Consider the following 21,968-nt stretch of genomic DNA (forward strand, 5'->3'; position numbering starts at 1 on the left):
AACCTGTCATTCATTTCCAGTGAAACACAATAAGGCCAATATTTGCTTTCAGCAAGATGATACTAGTTTTAGAAAGCCAATTAGACTTACATTCTTTACGCAAGGCTGTTTTCTGGCCAACTACGTGAGATTGCACCTTTATGTTCGGCATGGTCTCTACTTCCCTGCCAGACGGCCTGCAACAACTATCCAAGTTGCTGCAGTTGGCATCATAGTCGATGTAAAGAGAAGAGGATTTAGAGATACGACGTTGATACTGTAAACACCTCTTAAATCTCTCATTGATGTACGAATCAAAGCTGATTACACACACCGACAGCATCAAATTAACTTAGCATCGACAGCAAAAAACTGTTTGATATGTGACCCGTTTAATGTTCTTGTCCATCTATTCTTGTGGAGAAATAAAACATAGCTAGGTTATAGTACCCGGCGTTACTCGGGAATTCTAAGAGACCAACCTCATCCCTCGCCGCCTCTCACTGCCCTACCCCTTCTCTCTCTCCCCTTCCCATCACTAAACTTTAATTCAATAAGGTTTACCGGGGGAAATCGATGTATAGATTTTAAGCAGGGGTGTAGCAGGAGTCTGGATCCAAAGTCAGGACAGGAACAAAGGAGCATACAGGATTACAGGATACTGGACTGGAAATAGTATAAGAGTAGGACTGGACCAAGGCAAGAACTAGTTTATTCATTAAGGACGTGAACACAAGAAAACAAAAACAGGGACAGGGTCAGAAACAGGGGGACACAACCTGCTCCAGCCAGATAGGATGTTGTGAAGCTCAGAGTCGTGTGGAAGGAATCCTCGTACAGGCCAGAAAGATCACATGGTTCTGTCAGTACAGCTGTCTGCCAGGGATTGCATACAAGGGAGCAGACCCAAGTAGTGGAGCCCTGACAAATACCTTATGATGTCCCAAATTGTTTCTACCTCTCCCTCCTCTATTCTTACTTTCTCCTTGCGTGCCAGCTAACTTCCTCTCTTTCTTTGTCTGCTTTCTGTGTAAACTTAATAGCCATCCGACTCTCCTTATCTGCCACCTGGCTATGTGCATTATGATGTCACGTCCCAGATACATAGCCACGTACAACATTCAGAGGCCGACTTGCTTGAGACATTTTAATAACTTATAGAATTTTAAATAAAATGTATCCAAACAGACAAAAACCTGCTCCTTGATTTCAGGAACCATCATGCAACATTTGGTTACTTTATCATAAGATGTGTCCAAATGCATAGTGAACAGACTAACAATTTTCCAAAATACATAGTAGATTAGGAACAATACTATCTCCCTCTTGCTGCTAAATGTTCTCTTGGGGAGGAGGTAAGACCAACCATAGCTTCGCTTGCCTCCCATAGCTTTTTGGCTATGCCGGCGTCCTGCGCGTGGGGGCGCAGTTTGCTTGGCTTACAGTCTGAGAAATAACCGCCACTGTGCTGTAGAACGTCGTTAGAAACCGCGCAGTGTATGATGGTTTGAGCCCCCGCCTGGCAGGAGATGAAGAACATGGACGTGAAAACGTACGTCACTATCCGGAAGAGGATGGAAAACTGCGATGTCCAGTCTCCGGCAACGTACCCTGAAGGGGAGCAAATAGGTGTTAGAACAAAAGATTTTTCATTTCAGCGTGTCCGTGTTTACACTAAATATATTTGTGTCATAATGTCTGCACATCAATACAAATGGCAAAGGGCAGTGAAGGTTTCATAATGTTAAATATTTGCTGTGTGTGTGTATATATAGACAGGAAAGAAAGAGAAATGAACGCACCAAAATAAGCACGCATGCGCAGGTGCCTCCGGCGCAGCACCAACAACACTTGGGAGACGGAGACCACACACACACTCAGACAAACACACACATACAAGGAATTCAGTTAATATAAATATAGAAGTGTAAATAGCTAAAACAGGGGGGGTGCCAAGCATGCACGTTTTAAGTCAAACTTTTCTGCGTTTTGTCACTGAAATTGTGTTTTGATTTTTAATTAAAAACATCACCATCACAAATACAATATCTGTGACAAAACAGTGACAAAAGACATCACACTTCCTGACAGTAGTAGTACACACAGTGCAGTGTGTGCATACCTGGATGGACGGAGCATGCTATGACGCCGTGCCTCTCTACGTGCCGTGCCAGCTCTTGGGTAAAGTAGATGTTTGCCAACTTGCTGCGACAGTACGAGAAGAGTGGCACTATGTTGTAGTTTAAGTCGGTAAAGTCCAGCTTCTGATACTTGTGAACTTCGGAGGTGACTGTAATGACGCGGCTGGGAGAGCAGCTTTTGAGACGTTCCAGCAAGAGGTTGGTCAGAAGGAAAGGTCCCAGGTGGTTCACTCCAAAACACATACTGAAACCGTTCTCTGTCCAGTCCAACACTGCCGGCACCCCTGTGGATTATAAAGTTACCAATCAGTGTCCATAACTCATTTATATTCCTTAACTAACCCTTTCAGCGCCACTGCATACATCATAGAGGGTGGCACCCTGGGGGCCCTTGTGACGTACACTGTATGGCATGAATTTTTCCTTGTCTCTTAGGAAACGTTCACAATCAGTGCTCTTCACTGTGAACTTAACGGAAGGACAGGACTCATCTGTTTACAACATCGTAAGCAGGATGCGATCGCGTGAGGACTCAAGACAGTGATAACGTGATCGCTAGTGAAGGGAGGTCTGTGGCAACAGAGATTTAATATATGCACCATAAATGGTAATTAATTCACATCTATAAAACGTGATAAAAATGCATCACATATACATGTCTAGGCTCGATTGATATAATTTTCCTTTATAATCAATATATACAGTTGCACCCCGTTATAACGCGGTGCTTGGGGTCCACATAATGCGACTGCGATATAACGGGGAGCGCGAAAAAATAAATAAAAATAGCCACCGCAATCAGGGGACCCGACTGCACCCCCTCGCAGTGGAGGGGGGAGGGATGCAGCTGTGTTATCGGGGGTAGGCAGCAGTGTTATGGGGGGAGCTGTGTTATCAGGGTTAGTTGGGGGTGCCTTTGTTATTAGGTGGTAGTTGGGATGCCATTGCTTTTAGGGGGTAGCTGGGGATGCCTGTATTATTAGTGGTAGCTGAGTGTCTCTGTTATTAGGCGGTAGCTGTGTTGTTAGGTGGCACCTTTGGGTGTCTGCGTTATTAAGGGGTAGCTGGAATTAGTACCGGGCTGAGCCGCACAGCCCAGGGATCCCGGAGAGAGGTCGCAGGAAAGCCCAGTGACTCAGAGGCCTGACAGGCCGGGGAGATCTGCACAGAGACCAGGTAACTCACTGCCAGGAGCCGTCTCCTCATCAACCCTCATACCCTCCCATTCCAACTCACTGCACCCAAGTCAACACAACACTGCTTCCACCTGCCATCTTGCTCTATCCCACTCAGCCCCCATTCAACCTCTTCTTCGCTCTCAGAGGTAACTCCCCACATCCCTACCTCCAGCTACCATCACACAGAGGTATGTGTATTACATGTATGTATGTATGTATGTATGTGTCTGTCCCCGTGTGTGTCCGTTAGCAATAAAGCATTGAATAGAAGAAAAAAAAAATCCATGGAGATGTTCTAAATCGGGAGCCACGTTCAGACCGCGTTACATGCGGATCCGTATTGTAGCGGATCGCGATATAATGGGGTTGATATATATATATATATATATATATATGTATGTATGTATGTAACATCGCCCGAAGAAGAGGAGATCAGTGTATCTCGAAAGCTCGCACAAATAAAAGCATTTTGTTAGCCACAGAACGGTATTGAGTATTTGTTTTTGAGATATATACATAGAAAAAGAACAAAAAGCACTCCGTCATAATAGTCACTGCTGTGTGGGTACAGATCCTACAATGAAGAATAAGCAATACGATACCGTTTGGAAACGAATCAGCAGGCAGCACTCCAGAATTGAACAAACAAGTGTATTGAAAAAATAAACACAAAATCAACATTTCGGTCCACGAGTGGGACCTTTGTCAAACCGTATCGTATCGTATATATATATTATATATATATATAATATATATATATACAGTGTTCGACAATTGTATACATTTACTCGCCCGGGGCGGGTGGATTTAACCCCCGGGCGAGTAAATATTGGCACAAGCAGCACACGTGTATTTTTTAAATTTCCCGCGCTCGCGCTGCTGTTTTTCCCGCGCTCGCGCTGGAGAAAAAAAAAAAAAGCCAGCTCTCTGATCACTGCCTTCGCTCCTCCCCCGCCTCTCAGCAACTTCCCCTCCTCAGCTCTTCCGCCAGCCAGCCCCTTCCACGCCTGTCTGCCTCAGGCCCCTGCAGGGCCATCTGTCACCCCCCCTCCCTCCCATCGGGCCATCCGCCCCCCCTCGCATCGGCCATCCACCACCCCCTCCCATTGGGCCATCCACCCCCCCCCCTCACCCCAATCTCTCCCGGCCTCCGTGACCCCCCCCCTCACCCCACGCGTGCCTCTCCCTGCTCTAAGCAGGGGAAATCCCCTCACCGGAGCCTCTCCCTGCTCTAAGCAGGGGAAATCCCCTCACCGGGGCCTCTCCCTGCTCTAAGCAGGGGAAATCCCCTCACCGGGGCCTCTGCCTGCTCTAAGCAGGGGAAATCCCCTCACCGGGGCCTCTGCCTGCTCTAAGCAGGGGAAATCCCCTCACCGGAGCCTCTCCCTGCTCGGTCTAAGCAGGATACTGCGGTGTCGGCGTCCCCCTCTGGAGGCCCCCGCTGCCATGTGAGACCCCCTGCCTTGCAGAGGCCCTCCTGCCGTGCGGAGGCCCCCGCTGCCATGTGCGACCCCCCTGCCTTGCCGAGGCCCTCCTGCCGTGCGGAGGCCCCCGCTGCCATGTGCGACCCCCTGCCTTGCGGGTGAGTGTTTGTGTGTGTGAGTGACAGACTGTGTGTGTGTGTGTGTGAGTTTGTCTGAGTGAGAGTGGGTGTCTGTGTCTGTGAGTGTGTCACCCTCTCTCCCTCCCTGTGTCACCCTCTCCCTGTGTCACCCTCTCCCTCTCCCTGTGTCACCCTCTCCCTCTCCCTGTGTCACCCTCTCCCTATGTCTCCCTCTCCCTGTGTCACCCTCTCTCTCCCTCCCTCTCCCTGTGTCACCCTCTCCCTCTCCCTGTGTCACCCTCTCCCTGTGTCACCCTCTCCCTGTGTCACCCTCTCCCTGTGTCACCCTCTCCGTGTCACCCTCTCCGTGTCACCCTCCCTCTCCGTATCACCCTCCCTCTCCCTGTGTCACCCTCTCCCTGTGTCACCCTCTCCCTTTCCCTGTGTCACCCTCTCCCTCTCCCTGTGTCACCCTCTCCATGTGTCACCCTCTCCCTGTGTCACCCTCTCTCCGTGTCACCCTCTCCGTGTCACCCTCTCTCCGTGTCACCCTCTCCGTGTCACCCTCTCCGTGTCACCCTCTCCGTGTCACCCTCTCCGTGTCACCCTCCCTCTCCCTGTGTCACCCTCTCCCTGTGTCACCCTCTCCCTCCCTGTGCCACCCTCTCCCTGTGTCACCCTCTCCCTGTGTCACCCTCCCTCTCAATGTTTCACCCTCTCCATGTGTCACTCTCTCCCTCTCCCTGTGTCACCCTCTCCCTGTGTCACCCTCTCCCTGTCTCTGTGTCACCCTCTCCCTGTCACCCTCCCTGTCCATGTCACCCTCCCTGTCCCTGTGTCACCCTCCCTCTCCCTGTGTCACCCTCCCTCTCCCTGTGTCACCCTCCCTCTCCCTGTGTCACCCTCCCTCTCCCTGTGTCACCCACCCTCTCCCTCTCCCTGTGTCACCCTCTCCGTGTCACCCTCCCTCTCCCTGTGTCACCCTCCCTCTCCCTATGTCAACCTCTCCCTCCCTCCCTGTGTCACCCTCTCCCTGTGTCACCGTCTCCGTGTCACCCTCCCTCTCCCTGTCACCCTCTCCCTCTCCCTGTGTCACCCTCTCCCTCTCCCTGTCACCCTCTCTCTCTCCCTGTGTCACCCTCTCTCTCCCTCCCTGTGTCACCCTCTCTCCCTGTCCCTGTGTCACCCTCTCCCTGTGTCACCCTCTCCCTGTCCCTGTGTCACCCTCTCCCTGTCCCTGTGTCACCCTCTCCCTGTCCCTGTGTCACCCTCTCCCTCTCCCTGTGTCACCCTCCCTCTCCCTGTCACCCTCTCCCTGTCCCTGTGTCACCCTCTCCCTCTCCCTGTGTCACCCTCCCTCTCCCTGTGTCACCCACCCTCTCCTTGTGTCACCCACCCTCTCCCTGTGTCGCCCTCTCCCTCTCTCTGTCACCCTCTCTCTGTCACCCTCTGCCTCTCTCTGTCACCCTCTCCCTCTCTCTGTCGCACTCTCCCTCTCTGTCGCACTCTCCCTCTCTGTCTCTCATTCTCTCACTGGGTGTGTCTCTTATTCTCTCTCTTTCTCTGTGTGTCTCTTTCTCTGTGTGTCTCTCTTTCTCTCTGTGTGGGTGTGCCGCTCTCTGTGTGTGTGTGGGTGTCTGGCTGTCTGTCTCTCTCTGTCTCTCTCTGTGAAGCGCCGACGTCCAGACACTGGTTAAGGGGTTCAGGAAACTAGTCATTCACATCAGGCTTTTATTTCTAAATCCGACATTGACACACACACACACACACACAAGACTAATTGTAGTATAATGTAATACAATAAATACATTTATGTCAAAAACGAATGTTGTTCTGACTAGGAATTTATTAAATGTATTTTATTTATATATTTTATTTTAAAGCGGGGTTGGGGGCGGGACTAGGGGCGGAGTTGGGGGCGGGACTAGGTGGCGAGTAGATTTTTTGGTTGGGCGAGTAGATTTTTGGGTGATTTGTCGAACACTGTATATATATATATATATATATACATATATACACACAACACACTGCTGCAGTAAATTCATCACAACAATATGGTTTTCCAGATCAACGTAAATTTTTACAACAATAATATATACCTTCTGAATTAAAGTTTCATCATAAAAGCTATTTGTCAGATACATATAGTAGTTAATTTACAATCCATAGATATGATAAGAAAACAAAAAAAAAAAACACTTTAAAATGTGATTCAGAAGATCGCCACCAAAATCCTACCCAGCTAAATAATTCCCAGCAAAAGCAATAGCACCACCTAGTGTAAACCTAGTAAAATGCTCAACCGTACTGCAACAATGCAAACGTGTATCTCGGTGATCAAGAGGCTTAAAAAAAAAAAGTACCGGTATTACATTCTACATTTATTAAACATCAGGGAAATGTTTGACATTTAAAAAGGTAAAGATCAGCTGTGATTAATTAATCCGCTGCAGCGAGCTGGACTGGAATTGCTACTCCTGCACGTGACAAATAAAGTAGCCTTCCAATTGTGCAAGTAGGTGGGAAGATGACGAGTTGGTAACGATGGTAACTCTTTGTTAGTGATTTATTGAATTATATACTTTCCTGCCAATATTAGAATGTGTAGTGCATAGCATATTTCCCCCCAAAAGGTTGTTACATAAACTAACAGCTCAGTGGTTCCCAGCGCGCCCAACCGGCTAGGTTTTAAGGATATGCCTTCTTCAGGTCCACAATCATTTTCACTGAGTCACCTGTGCTGAAGCAGGGATATCCTCAAAAACCTGTTAGAGGTTCTTGAAGACTGGAGTTGGGAACCACGGGTATAAAACTCACAGATGCCCAGATTCATAAAATGGTGCCAAGCTTCAGCATGCATTTACTCCCGTTCATGTGAACGACAACCCTGCATTGTGCACGGATCAGCGCAATACGGCGCCCCCTAAGAAATGTATCACAGCTCGCTGTATCTCTCTCTGCTAAAAGGCGCGTTCACTTGTGAGAAGCAAAAAAGCCTCGGCATACTAATATGCCGAAGGTGTGGGCCTGTCTGTACTCGAACATGTCCTCTGTGACTTTCTACCCGTCTCACTGCTTTTTAACATATGTGTGTCGGATTTCAGTGGGGTCTTTTCCTCTCTCTGCTGCATCCCTGCTGTCCCCCTCCTGTGATGCGACCTTAACCGAGACGATTTGGTGACGGCAGCGGGGAGGGTTTGTCTGACATTAAATCTTTATATTGAAATCACTTCAGGAGTTTCTGTAGCAGAAATGTATCCCCGGGGTTAGAAGTATTACTGCTGCGATATCATTTAATTTAATTAACAGTTCATTTCAGTGAAGTCCATGACACCGCCAAACCTCCTGTCCCATGAATGACATCACCAGTGACAACAGGGTGAATCCTCGCTCTCCTTTTTTTTGACGTTCATAAGTTAAATATGCTTAACCCCCCCCCCCCCCGCAATAATGATTTTAGTGTCGCCGGCCACTTAAAGCAGTCAAGCCCAAAACATATACAGTATATCCGTTTAACTTGTATGTTAATATCTTACCCCCAGAGCATGTCTTGTTGGTTTGTTTAAAAAATATATACATTATTTTTGTGTTAAAATCTATCTTCTACGGTTACTATGGTAACCTTTAGAGGGCACTGGACTCTGGAGAGAGCTCCATTTTAAAATCCCAGACACTTAATATTTCAAACGCTTCTCTGTCCTGAACAGAGTAATGGATTTAAAAAAAATAAAAACAGAGTTGGAAAGGGCAAGAAGAGATCTCTTCAAATATAAAATGCTAAATAAAACAGTAGTCAGTGCAAACTTCTGCTGTAACAATGCATATACCAGGTGTGTAGCACCCGTATAACCAAAAAAGACCAGGCTTACATTTTCAGCAGCATAAAATAGTACTAGCTGAAAGTACCCGGCGTTGCTTGGGATTTTAACGAAACCAACCTCTTTCCCCCACTCCTCCTCTCAACCCCTCCCCCCCCCTCATCAATGCTTTAATATACTGTAATAGCCACAATTCTTTCCGCCTCTCTCTCCTCACGCGCCAACCGACTTCCTGTGTTTCTTTGTCTGCTTTCTGTGTAAACTTTATAGCTATCTGACTCTCCTTATCTGCCACCAGGCTGTGTGCATTATGATATCACCGGTATGATGTCATGTGCTAGATACATAGCCTACCAGGAACAACCCCAGTGGCTGACTTGCTTGTCAGAGAAATTGTAACAACTCATAGAATTAGAAATAGTAAGTATCCAATTTCTATAGACAAAAAAATGCTCCTTGATCTTGGGAACCATCATGCAAAATTTGGTTACGATATCCTAAGAAGTGTCCAAATGCATAGCGAACAGACAGACAGCTTTCACAAATATATAGTAGATAGACGTATGTGTGGCTCTGTGTATCTGTATGTGTTCATGTGCAAATCTGTATTATTACATACAGTATACAGTATCAGTGTGTTTAGACTATGTACAACATAGCCTGTGCATGAGTGTATATCAGGGTCTGTGAGCACCATGGTGGTAACATGGGTATGTATACTCGCGTGTTTGTGAATATGTGCAGTGCGCTGAACCTGAATCAGGTGCACGGAACAGCACATACTGTTAACCAACTTGCTTTACAAAAGGTGACACACTGTGAACGCTCATTTGCACGTCATTACCCAGAAACCCTAGCTGCAATGGAAGCATTGTACACCAAGCGATAATGGGGAAAGACAGGGTTGCCGAATTTGTCTGGGACACGCGATAGTGATCACAAATGGTATTTTTATTTACTTTATAATAGTCAAATTGGAGGTTTGTCCTTAAAAAAACAACAGTGGTCTTTCAATAGTAAAGTAGTTGTATTATGCGTGTATAATTAGTGGCATTCTTAGACCACTGATCTCGTGGTGTTCATCTGTGCGGTGGCCGGCGTCTCACTCACCCGTGTTGTTGATGAGGATATCCAGGCGCTTCTCAGTCTGTAAGAACGCTCTGCAGAAGTCGCGGACGCTCTGCAGATTCGCCATATTCAGACTCAGGAATCGGACGTTCACGCTGACGCTTTCGCTCTTGATCTGGCGCACAGCGGCCTCCCCTTTCTCCTCGTCGTCGCTGGTAACGAAGACGCGGGCTCCCCGTCTCGCCAAAGCAACGGCTGCCTCTTTCCCAACGCCCGACGTCCCACCTAATATTTAATGGGGAAACATTTTGACTCTCTCTATACATATAAACAAGTTTGCTAGTCACATTTAGGGGAATGATAAGAACATTAATAACAGCCCGGCGATGCGAAAACCCCCACCACCTTCAACAAATTTATCTCAGGTTATAGGATACTATTTTGGAAACCAATCTTGGTCTAAATCATGGGTATTATTTGCCTAGGAATGACCAGAAATTTCAACCACTAACAAGTACCAAAATTCTAATAAAAACACATTTATTCTAGAATATTAATGATAATACCCAGAACAGGGAATTAGCTCCCCAATAATGCCTTAGCTGGCGGTCTAGGACACTTGGTCGCGGCCATTCACCTCACCACCGGGACATCTCTCCGCTGGCCACTTTGTTGTCAAAGTAAGCCCCTAACCTTACCCCTTAACCTAAAAAACCCCAATACTAACGCTACCCCTTACCATGACAACCATAACCTTTACCCCCCTTACCCTAAAAACCCTTACCCTACTCTACTAATTCAACTTTACCCTAATCCCCTAACCTACCAACCCAACCACTAATCCCACACCCTAAAATCTTTTACCCTAAAAACCTAACCCCTTACCCAAAAAACCCTATTCTTAACACCCTACCCCAACAGCCAAAACCCCCTAAATTAACTTACTGGCGAAGCACCCAGCAGTGGCGAAGGGTCCCTTGGCGGCCAAACGCCTGCGGAGACTCGGCCGTGGCAAAACGGCTGCGCCCAAAATGTCCAACTCCGTTAGCTGGAGCGTTAATTATATTTATCTTATATAGCACTAAATATGTATGTCCCTGCCCTGAAGAGCTTACAATTTCAACTTTAGAACTATGCAACTAATTTTGACAGATTTATTATAAATTATTCTTCCTGGTAATGTACAGGTTATTAAGAATTTATATTAGTGATAGGACCCTTGAGACGTGGTCTGCCTTGGAGGGGCTCATGACACTTTGGCCAAAGATTTAAACTAAAAGACCACTTTATTAAAAAGATCTCTCTCTCTCTATATATATATATATTATATATATATATATATATATATATATTAACAGTGTTCGACAAACCTATACATTTGCTCGCCCCGGGCAAGTGGATTTAACCCCCGGGCGAGTAAATATTGGCCCAAGCAGCACACGTTTGGTACTAGGTGGCGAGTAGATTTTTTGGTGATTTGTCAACCACTGTATATGTATATATATATATATATATATATATATATATATATATATATATATATATATATATATATATATATATATATATATATACACATATATACACTGTACCGTGTATTTGTGTCAATGGATGTCGCACTGGGCTCTGTCTGTGTTTCATGTTCTGTCTCTGGTTTTAAATTTAAATGCCTGAGGTACAGGATAAAAGACTTGCTCATAGTCTCAAGGTCAGTGACAGGTCAATGACATTACCATGAGGTGACTCTTTTAGCCTTTAATAGCCAGGTTATCGCTGTTTCCCAGCAGACACTTTTTAATACCTCTCATTTTAAGGTGCCAACATATTCTGTAGTGTGACACAATGGGATTCAAAGATATAACAGCAACAAAACAAATATTACCATTTTAAACACACAATTCACAGGTTTTGGTTTGTGAAAATGTTTGCTTATTTGTGGCTTCACTGAACTTATTAGTACTAATTAGTTATAGAAAAGGCAACAACCCTCGCAGCTGTTTCTGAAAGATGCCAATGGATTGACGAAGGCCACCAATACTCACACAAGAGCAGAGAGCAGTTGGGAAGCACATAGACGAGTTGTTACTGTAAGGATTCTGACGATCCGTGCCGGGTTTTGCTGCAGTTCGGGTTTTCCAGCTTGCCTTCCCCTTATGGTCAGTTCGGCCATTCTGGTTGTTGGCAGCCTGCTATACAACGCGGGAGTCGCTGCGCAAAGTTCTATGTTTTGCAGCACCAGTGTGTTTACGCTGTCATGCTCTACCCTTTTGCCTGATTGGATTCACCTGTTGCTGACCACGGACCGTGACCCCGACCTCACTGCTTTCTGCCAGTCCTGACCTCCTGCCTGCTTACCGACTTTAGAGACTCTACCCCGATTCCTGATTGGAGACGAGCACCGTCACAGTTACTCATAAATTTATGCTACTAGGCAGTAAATCCTGGAGGTAACAGATTGCAGAAACGTGAAACGGCAGCTAAGAAAAGCGTGGCCCAAGTCTCCACAAAATATTCAGTGTGGAAATCTGATAAATAAGGTTTTGTATAATGCGGTTTATATGCTGTGGCAAGTTTTGTGTCTTTAACTGAATCTCATGTGAAGAAACTTTTTGATGATGATGATGGGGATTTTTGTTTTTAGAATGGTTTCCATTTTGGGACAATTTTCCAGAATGTCTTATTTTCATAAATTTGAACAAATATTTCACACGTTATCTGTCTGCAGCAGCAATTGCAAAGCTGTATGGATTTCTTTCTAAAGTGAGGGTTGTCTAGTACTGGAGAAAAAAAAAAGTAGAAGGTCAAAGCAACAGCCACTCCGAGTTGGAGTGGCTGCTGCTTCGATCTTCTACTTTTTCTATTGTGCTTCCGGATCGTGCCTGCGCCGCGGTGTCTCGCTTACCACTGTTCAGGTGCAACGCGACGCCAGGAGAGAGAGTGAGGACAAACAGGACGGTATTTATCGTGAGTATATGGCAAATCTATACCGATCCACTTTACTGGTTTATTGCAGCTGTACACATATGCATATACAGGTCTGCTACCGGTAATCCCTCCAATTCTCTCTCCTTCTCTGGCCTTGTCTCCATTTAATCATTATACCAGGGTTTTTTCAGCTAACCAGGAGTGTATACCTTTGAGCCTTACAGACGGTTTTTCCTATTTTTGGCTAGTACCGGAACCTGAACTTCTACCTAATGCTTAACCCAGTGCAACCAGTGGGAAATGTTGAGTTCCAAAAGGAACAATGTTGATCTTTGGCTTCTCAGGAGTACCTAAATGGAAGCAGACTCCAGCAGCCCGTGTCTTGCGTGAGGTTATGTTTCAAGCCAATTTCCACCCCTGGAACTTACAGTGCATTTTGGCACAATGGATGTACAGTAGAAAGAGACAATGGCAGTGCACTGCTATCAAGAAATGAAGGACTGGAAAGCAAAATAAGACTAATAAAAAATATATTTAATTAACACGTGTCATGATAATATCATGAGATATTATGTATTTTAATCCATCAGGTGCTTCAGGGGCTAATGTGATTGGAGTTTTATTTTTAATATACCACATGTTAGGTTGGTAACAGTTCAGGACTTGTTCTGGGTTTGTGCTTGTCTTCAGAGAGAGCTTAATTGGTGGTGCCTATCCTGTATGGCCCACTAAATATGCCAGATGGGTTGCATGTTGCTGATAGTCTCGAGATAAAGGCTGAGGTGGGAATAAAATATAGCCCCTGTGACAACTTTCTATAAACATGCTCTTTTTAGAGCTAGCTTCAAAGCATTCTCTGGAAGGGGTTTATTGATGGCAAGGGTGCATGGTTAAGAAAGTATCAAACCATGAGTGACTTTATTAAAAATGAGAATATCATGTGACGTCATCTGCTGAACATGCTAAGAATTAGATGTATGCATCCGTGGCACCAAGTCGCACATAATGATTACAAACACGTCAGGTCTAGCAGATACTAAGAGACAGATATCCATTTGCCGCTCAAATTTAGGATTAAGACAGTCATATCTAATCTTGTTGAATCTGCCTGAGCGACTGAATGTATTGATGGGACTCACGTGTGTATAAGTATTAGTTAAGGAAAGTTATGAGTATATTTAGATATTGAGACAAGATTAAAACGGTTTGTAAAGTTTTTTTTTTACTTCGTCATAAAACGGAGGAAAATTTGCTAAGCGGATCTAAGTTGTAAGGCACCTTACGCTCCATATAAATAAATATGCTATAAAAATGTGCCTAAGGGCCTAGCACAGGTTAGTAAATATGGCTTTGGGTCCCTCATTATTGGAACTAGTTCACTCTGCCATGTCATTGATAGATACTATAAAAATGTCCAGTGATTTATATCATATGAACCACTTGTATATTCCTGAAAAATTCTACTTTTGGATCAATTTGAATTGGAGTATGAGGCTTTGCTGTGTGCACACACTGAGGATGCAGTGACCATCTTGGTCAATGGCATCCTGCCTATAAATAGACTGTACTTCCTCCAGGAAGTTGTAAGAGCATGGTTTCATGTTTGTTCCTGTTTGTCTCCAACCTTGACCTGTGCCTGTGACCCCAACTCCCATATACTAATTCAGGACTTAGTCTCTCAGTTTAGGTCAGGTGAATGTATATCCTACCTCATCCTGCGGGTCCACTTCTTGTTATGAAATGAGCGGATTCTTTAGCGAGGCCTGTTTTTTTTTTTTTTACTTTTCTTTCATATTCCACCAGAACCAGGTAAGAAATCAGAACTCTCGAAGTTGGGACTGCCGAGTTTGGATTTCTATGATGTTCAAGTTTGATCACAAACTGGGAAATATACAGTGCAAAATAAATAGAAGCAACATATTACGGTTTCTTCTTGTATTTCCACAGCTAATAAAAACCCAATATGCACTTTGTGAACCAGCAGCTCACCACAGCCAAGAGATGGCACTTCCCCCATGGGAATTATTGAGTGGAGCGACAGGACTTTGAAGAGACGTCAGGAATCGCATGCAAACCAGGAGGTACGGCCGAAGCGCCCCTTTGAAAATTGACCTGCTTATGTTGCGGTTTGTCACTAATAATTCATCTACAGGCATCTGGACAAAAATATCTTTCTTTTCCTTTGGAGAAAGTGTTGGTTGTTTGGCACCAGTGAAGCCTGTGACAGCCAACTCACATATAGTCCTGTAAATATGCAGTGCCGGAAGAAAATGCCAAGAGATGCATGGCAGGAAGAGAGAAGGCTTAGAAAATGATGAAAGCTGAAGCTAGACCAGATTATGATAAAGCCATTGAGTCGTCCAGACAATTAAAGGATAATTTGCTTCAATGCACTCAGTAAAGGTGAAAGTCAACTGATTCTAGCGCTTAAATCCAAGTTGATAAGCATCAAACAATCTTGGCTTCACGGTTAGAAGGATGATGAGAATGGCTGGAAATGCTGTCTGAAAACTAAAACTTCACTAGAGCTGAAAAGCAACAACCTTCAGGATTCTTAGATGCTTCCCACTACATGAAAGTAGCTTCACATCAGAGATACTGTAATTATGTCAACAGATCATCCACAAGTAGTTCTCGACTCTGCTCTTTCTAGTTAACATGTGATGTGTATTTATGATGTGTTGAAATGATAACAAATACAAAAATTATAAACACATACTAGATCCCCTTTTGTTAAAGAGTTAAGCCTGAAATGTTGAGTGTTTTTAGACAAGGAGATAACAGGTGCTAACAGTACCATGAGCAGGATGGAAACTCTGCATGGGGTACCAGAGCATTAGGACGCAATGTACAGTAGTTGTGTGGAATCGGATGTGGCAGAGGTGAAATAAACAGTGATTTAGAACTTCTGTGTGTCACACAAAGAAAACAGGTGCCTTGGCACGTTATTTTACCGGGAGACTGAAACTTGTGGACATGTCTACTATGTAGGTGTGGGTAACTAGTTCAGAGGACCTACAAAATATATTCTTATTTTCAAGGCTGAATAAATAATTTTATATATATATATATATATATATATATATATATATACACACACTTTTTTGTGATGAGTGTTGCGAATCTATAATTTAAAAAAAAAAGTGTTTGTCTCTATCTGTCTGGGCTATAGCTCCAAGACTATACATAGGCACCTAAAATGTTGCTGGCATAATAGCGGGACCCTAGGGGTGTGCACCTTGATGTTATTTTTTATTTAAAACAATTCTATCAGTGATTCACATCTCTCTGACAAGCAAGTCAGTCAGTGAGTGCTGTACCTGGTAGGCTATGTATCTGGCACGTGATATCATAATGCACACACCCTGGTGGCAGATATGGAGTCAGATAGCTATAACCGTTTAGACAGAAAGGAGACGAACTAAGAAAGAGGAAGTACGTTGGCACGTGAGGAGAAAGCAAGAATGCTGGAGAAGAGGGAGGTGGAACGGATTCGGGACAACATAAGGTATCAAGGGAGGGGGGGCAGAGAGGGGGAGGAGAGAGAGAGAGTGAGGGAGACCCATCCAAAGCCGGGCTTTATGACTCCCGAGAACTGAAACCCGGGCAGTTTAGCTAGTACCTACTGGTTTATAAAAACAAAGTAAGCAAGCACTCCATTAGCAAATGTGAAGAGATGTATTCAATGTATCAACTCCCAACGGCACGCACACACAATGACCTAGATGTGATGGTTTATGGTAAATACTGATGACACTCACCTATGAATTATTCAGTTAGAATCAGACCATGCAGAAACTCACCAGTTATAAGGACAGTTTTCCCGTCCAATCTTTTGACATCAAGGCATATCTGCCTGCTCTTCAGGCGCCTTAAAAACAGGACAAGCAGTAAAACTCCAAGCACGGACGCCAGCGCATACATCCTGTTCTCCTGCAAAATCCACAGGAACAATGGTCAGCGCCACAGCAAAAGGGCACATGAGGTGACAGCAGACAGAGATGGCTCTCATAATGTAAGGTTGACAAGCTAATCTTGTAGGAGTTGTTCTTATCTGTGTCCCCTCCCAAGGCACAGATTTACCATGCAGTGCTAAGCCTTTGCTATATATCTATAACTATTTAGGGGTAAGTCAATATAGTCCGAAGTGGCCGTTGTCACATGAAAACTTCCATTGAAGCTAATGGGAGTTTCTGGACAACAACTGCCTGAATGGTGGCTTTGGATACTGAATTACCCCCTTAGTGTGTATGTAGGTAATTGTCAATTAACCAGTCTAACACAATGCTCAACAACTCTACGCCACATACAGATGTAACCAGACATAATGTTCACGCTGCCGGGTGAACACGCGGAATCCAATCCGCGGCATCTCCAGTACTGGGAATCTCTCCATTGGGGGTCACATTCGGTAAGCACGGAACAACTTTGTCATGCTAAGTACTCAGGCGTACGTGAATTCATCAGTTAATTGTGCTAGCTTTGTAGGTTTTTAATATGTTAATATATATTATAAATATGTCATTTTTTATTGGTAAATTTTGGTTTAAGCATTCCATGTGTCGCTTTGTTTTTAGGCTTTATTCTCAGGATTAGTAATGTATTATTGTATTATCTGATGTTGGTGCTTATATAGTTTCTAAACATATCTCTATGCATAAACTCTTTTGTTTAGTAATAGCATGTTGCTTAAAGATAATTAGCAAGTTATGTACAGTTTTCTATTTCTGATGTAAGTTATAGGGGAGTTAAAGAGAGTCCAATTAGGACATTAGATATTTAAGAGGATGTATCAGCAATCAAAGCCACACCCCTGCCGAAGAGGCTCCGCCTTGAAACGCGTAGGGTGGCTTTCATTGCTTTGTTAGCATGGTGTAAGGTTGGAGGAGCGTCAGGAGTGCAAACGTTTCCAGCGTAGAGGGGAAGCAAGGGAGCGCATCACTCAGGTTGTCCGTGCTGTGATTCAATCATCCCTGTGTTGCCGGCTGGCGGTGAGGCTGATGGAGGAGTTACGTGGTGACGCACCGAGTAGTGATCACGTGGGCGGAAGCAAACACCGGACACTGTCAGAGCTCTGTGAAGCAGCGGACGCGCTGTGGCAGCAGGCACAGTACCCCTACGGAAGGAGGACATTGCGCACCTGATGGCAACCCAACCAACCCTTGCCTTATTTTAACGGATGCTTGTATTTCTTTTTGTTTGTCATTTTTATAGTAAAAACTTTATTGCACCAGGAAGGTGTGCGCTTTCTGTTTTTTGTAGGTTTTTACATAGTGACCTAACAATTTGTAAAACCAAAAGTACAAGTCGGAATGTAGGTCTCACAGATCTAACATGTAAATGGGATGAAGGAGAAGCTCAGGGGTAAGGTTGCCATCTTTGAAGTGGGTGAACCCAGTTAAAATACCAGTGTCGGCTCCTTTTGACATTGGGCCTCAGGCACCAAAACTAGATTAGAAGTTTCACGGGGCAGGGACTCACTGTGCCAGCAGAATTATATGGGCTATAAGTTACACTATGTCCATTTTTTTCTTATCCGATGTCTGTTTTCCTTGTCCCACATGTCAGTGGACAAGCAACAATATCACTTAAAAGGGACAGTCATACCTAGGACAAAAGAACGTTTTATAGGTTAAATGGGGCTCTTAACATTTTTTTTTTTTACAGTATCAGACATGTATACCTTTAATTTTCTTAAAAATAATGGCCTGAACCTTTTAACATTTCCATTGTGAACACGACTTGAGCAGTTTTATCTGGTGTCTTGGTGATCACAGTTTCAAAGCCCCAAATTGTTAGCTTTGCTGCGGTTTGTTTGTAAAGTAATTATGATGCCCTCATTAGTCAAACAGATGAACATAGGTAGCTGATATGTTTGAATCCAGTGTCCCCGATTAAAAAAAGTAAGCTAATCACACTTTTGTTGTTTAAAAAAAAAAAAAAAATGTGTTACTCGCTAGGTCGAGCTGGTCGTTTTGGTTAGTTTTCCCAAATACAAAAATAGTTCATCTGGGCTTGTCTGTCATCAGCCAACTCTTTTTTTTATAAGAGCTTGCAATGAATATTTCAGAGCAGCAGCCTATTCTATGCAAAAAAGGCCTTACATACTGTACCGGAGTACTACTTGAGTGATGTACAGCAATGGTTCAAATCAGAAGTCGACAAGACTGTGCTTCCCAACCTTGGTTAGTTCTGTCTCATCGCCAATACAATGACGTTGTTTCTCTTGGCATTACTCTGATCTAGACCCTGAGGTAGAGAGAAAAGAGACGAGGGAAATAACCCCCTGTCCTCTTTGTTACAGTAGCTAAAGTATGTTCATGTTTGATATTTTATTATTTTCTTTTTCCGCTGCGCAACACAAGGTTATAAATAAAATGTCATTTAAATAATGCCTAGGTTTGGCGATACACCCATCCAAACCCAGCAAAATCCCTATTTTAAGGTCTGGTTGTGGCCAATGGCAAGTTTAGGTATAACTTAAATAATGCAATGTTAAGCTTAATGGACTTTAGTGGATGCACGAAGTTATGAAAATGCCTAATTTACATAGCATTATAACCAACGACCGTTATAGTTAAGACAACATTCTTTACATTAGAAAATATGGCTTAGCTTTAGCTTAGGTTTTTTAAGAAATGCTGTGCCGTAAAGTTAGGTTAACGCCACATAACTTAATGGAGCATTATGAATCTGGGCCTACAGTATGTAATGAGGGAATTTGGAGCAAATTTGACAGACATTCTCTTATGTTGCATCTGTGCGTGTGTGAAGACCAAGCTTGCATTTGTATCCCATCTGTGTTAGTTGGCAATTTGGTGGAGTGTCACGAGGAGAGGTACAGATTATGAGATGGATCAAATTGTGCAACTTTGTGTATCATGATCTCTACCTTCTCTCTGCGCCACAAAATCTGCCAGAGTTGAGGTGGTGTAAACCTCCTTGTGTCGAAAACTGCACTAGATGAAAGTTACTGGATGACAAGCTTATCTATAACACAGCTTGGAACAGAAAATAATGCAGTGCATTAAAGCAAGTTTTCCTGTGTGGTGATATGCATGAAGAGTACCATGTTCAGGATGGTGCATCACTAAAAAAACTCTAGCTATACAAACAACGTGGGCCAAACAAATTATGTCCCTACATTATTTAACACAAGATGTGATGACAGATGTGATGGCTTGTGTGTAAACAAACAACAGATAGCTAAAGAAACTCTAGAGTTGTAAAAGGAAAAAACCTTTAATACTTCAGAGAGGTTACAGTTAATGCACATGTACTGTATGATGAGTTGCTGTTTCAACAATAAGCCGCACATAAAACATATGAATCGGACACACATTGTTACATCAGGAGCCCACTGCATACTTTTGGTCACAATGAATAAGATCTTCTAGCCCAGCTACTTGACAGTACATGATTTGGAGGGGATGTAATCTACACGTAGAGTTGATGAGATGGTTTAGTAGTAAATGAGTTAGATCAGGGGTGGGCAAACAAGGGGGGGGGTGGGCAACATTTTCTGGGGGACGCAGCACTTTAGAGGCCCCACGCTCTTCCCCACAACATTTAAATGAAATGCCAGGTGAGCGCACGAGGCCTCTAACTCCCTCTTACCTCGTCTCCGGCGGCTTCCGGCAACACATCGCCATGACAACACAGCATCAAATGACACCGTGGGGGCAAGTGGCCATGCGTTGCCATGGCAACACGACACTGACGACAGAACGCCGTAGAAAAGGTAAGGGGCAGAAGGCACGAGCAAGAAGAGCAGGCAGGGGGGCACAGACAAAATATATATATATATATGTTTGTGCACTCCTGAGTTAGATCACCAAATTTCTCCACCCCTTCATATCCAGCACAGAGTAGAAATACTTTGTGTAGATTAGCAGAGCTTTACTGAACTCTATAGACTTCAACTACCCCAGTAAAGTATCTGGGGTCACCCTCTTGCATACTTTAGTAGCCTTGCAGTCTACAGGATTACCTTCTTACGCAAATCAGTTGCAACATGAGATATACTGCCAGAGTTGTCCCAATCTTCAAAAGTGGGGACAAAAACACTGTCTCAAACTACAGGCCAATCTCACTTCTCCCAATTCTATCCAAAGTCATGGAAAAATGTGTCCACTCCCAATTAAACGATTACTATAACAAGACAAATTTCCCTAGCCAATTCCAATCTGGCTTTGGCCTCAAACACTCCTCCGTAACTACCCTGCTAAAAGTTTTCAATGAAATCCAGTGTGGAATGGAACGGGGACAACTCACTGGTGCAGTATTCCTAGATTTTGCAAAGGCTTTTGATACTGTTGATCATGCTATCCTGCTTAAACTCCAGAGCTCTGGAATAGGGAAGCATGCTTTAAACTGGTTTCAGTCCTACCTATCAGGTAGATCCCAACATGTGTCCATCTCAGGCTCTAACTCCAACCCCCTGGATATCACCTGTGGTGTCCCGCAAGGCTCTGTTCTGGGGCCCCTACTCTTCTCAATGTTCATCAATGATCTTCCCAAAGCTTGTCAGGAAGCCTCAATACACATATATGCAGATGACACAATCCTATATACACACACATCCATAGCCTCTCTGACCTTCAACACATACTTCAGTCTGACTTTTTGAGACTCGAAAACTGGATTTCACAAAACAAACTGTTTTTAAACACTGACAAGACTAACAATGGTATTTGGGACCAAGACTAAATTTTTAAAGCTTCCAGCGACTGAGCTCCAGATTAGAACCAACGCTAACACCACCCTAACCCCTGTCACTAGTTTTAAATACCTGGGCATATGGTTTGACACCCACTTAACATTTGGGATGCACATTGATACCCTGACAACCAAGACCTATGCCAAACTAGGGATACTTTACAGGAACAAATCCTCCCTAAGTCTCCTGGTAAGAAAGCGTATCGCACAGCAGATGCTAATGCCAATTATTGACTATGGAGACATAGTATATGGCTCGGCACCTCAAACCCACCTTAGCAAACTTGACACCCTCTACAATTCAATTTGTCGTTTTGTTCTCCAATGCAACTATAACACACATCACTGCGAAATGCTCAAAGAACAAGATTGGTCATCACTAGAGTCTAGGCGCAAAGTTCACCTTTCCTGTCTTGCCTTCAAATTCTTTATGGGCAAGCTACCCAGCTATCTGAACAAGCTCCCCACCCCTACCACTTGCAGCACATATCACCTGAGATCAGACTCCAAAAGACTGTTCATGGTCCCAAGGATCAACAAAGTTTCCGGACGTTCCTCCTCTTACCGTGCAAAACTGGAACAACCTACCAGAGACTCT

At 44.2% G+C, this 21,968-nt stretch overlaps 1 protein-coding gene across 4 annotated transcripts in view; it reads right to left on the reverse strand.

The window, feature by feature from the left end:
* Positions 1 to 688: 688 nt before the first annotated feature.
* LOC142465077 (retinol dehydrogenase 14-like) overlaps positions 689 to 21,968 on the reverse strand; it is a 24,235-nt gene continuing 2,955 nt past the window's right edge. The window contains exons 1-5 of one of the 4 annotated variants that reach the window (XM_075568980.1): positions 17,678 to 18,122; positions 16,456 to 16,585; positions 9,770 to 10,012; positions 2,102 to 2,404; positions 689 to 1,590 (exon numbers count right to left, since the gene is read on the reverse strand). In XM_075568980.1, coding sequence (XP_075425095.1) covers positions 1,295 to 1,590; positions 2,102 to 2,404; positions 9,770 to 10,012; positions 16,456 to 16,585; positions 17,678 to 17,785 — 1,080 coding nt within the window. In that variant the 5' untranslated portion in view covers positions 17,786 to 18,122 and the 3' untranslated portion in view covers positions 689 to 1,294. The other 3 variants (XM_075568982.1, XM_075568983.1, XM_075568981.1) reach the window with 3 other exon arrangements.

This window comes from Ascaphus truei, chromosome 13 (genome assembly GCF_040206685.1).
Source record: "Ascaphus truei isolate aAscTru1 chromosome 13, aAscTru1.hap1, whole genome shotgun sequence".
Taxonomy (NCBI): domain Eukaryota; kingdom Metazoa; phylum Chordata; class Amphibia; order Anura; family Ascaphidae; genus Ascaphus; species Ascaphus truei.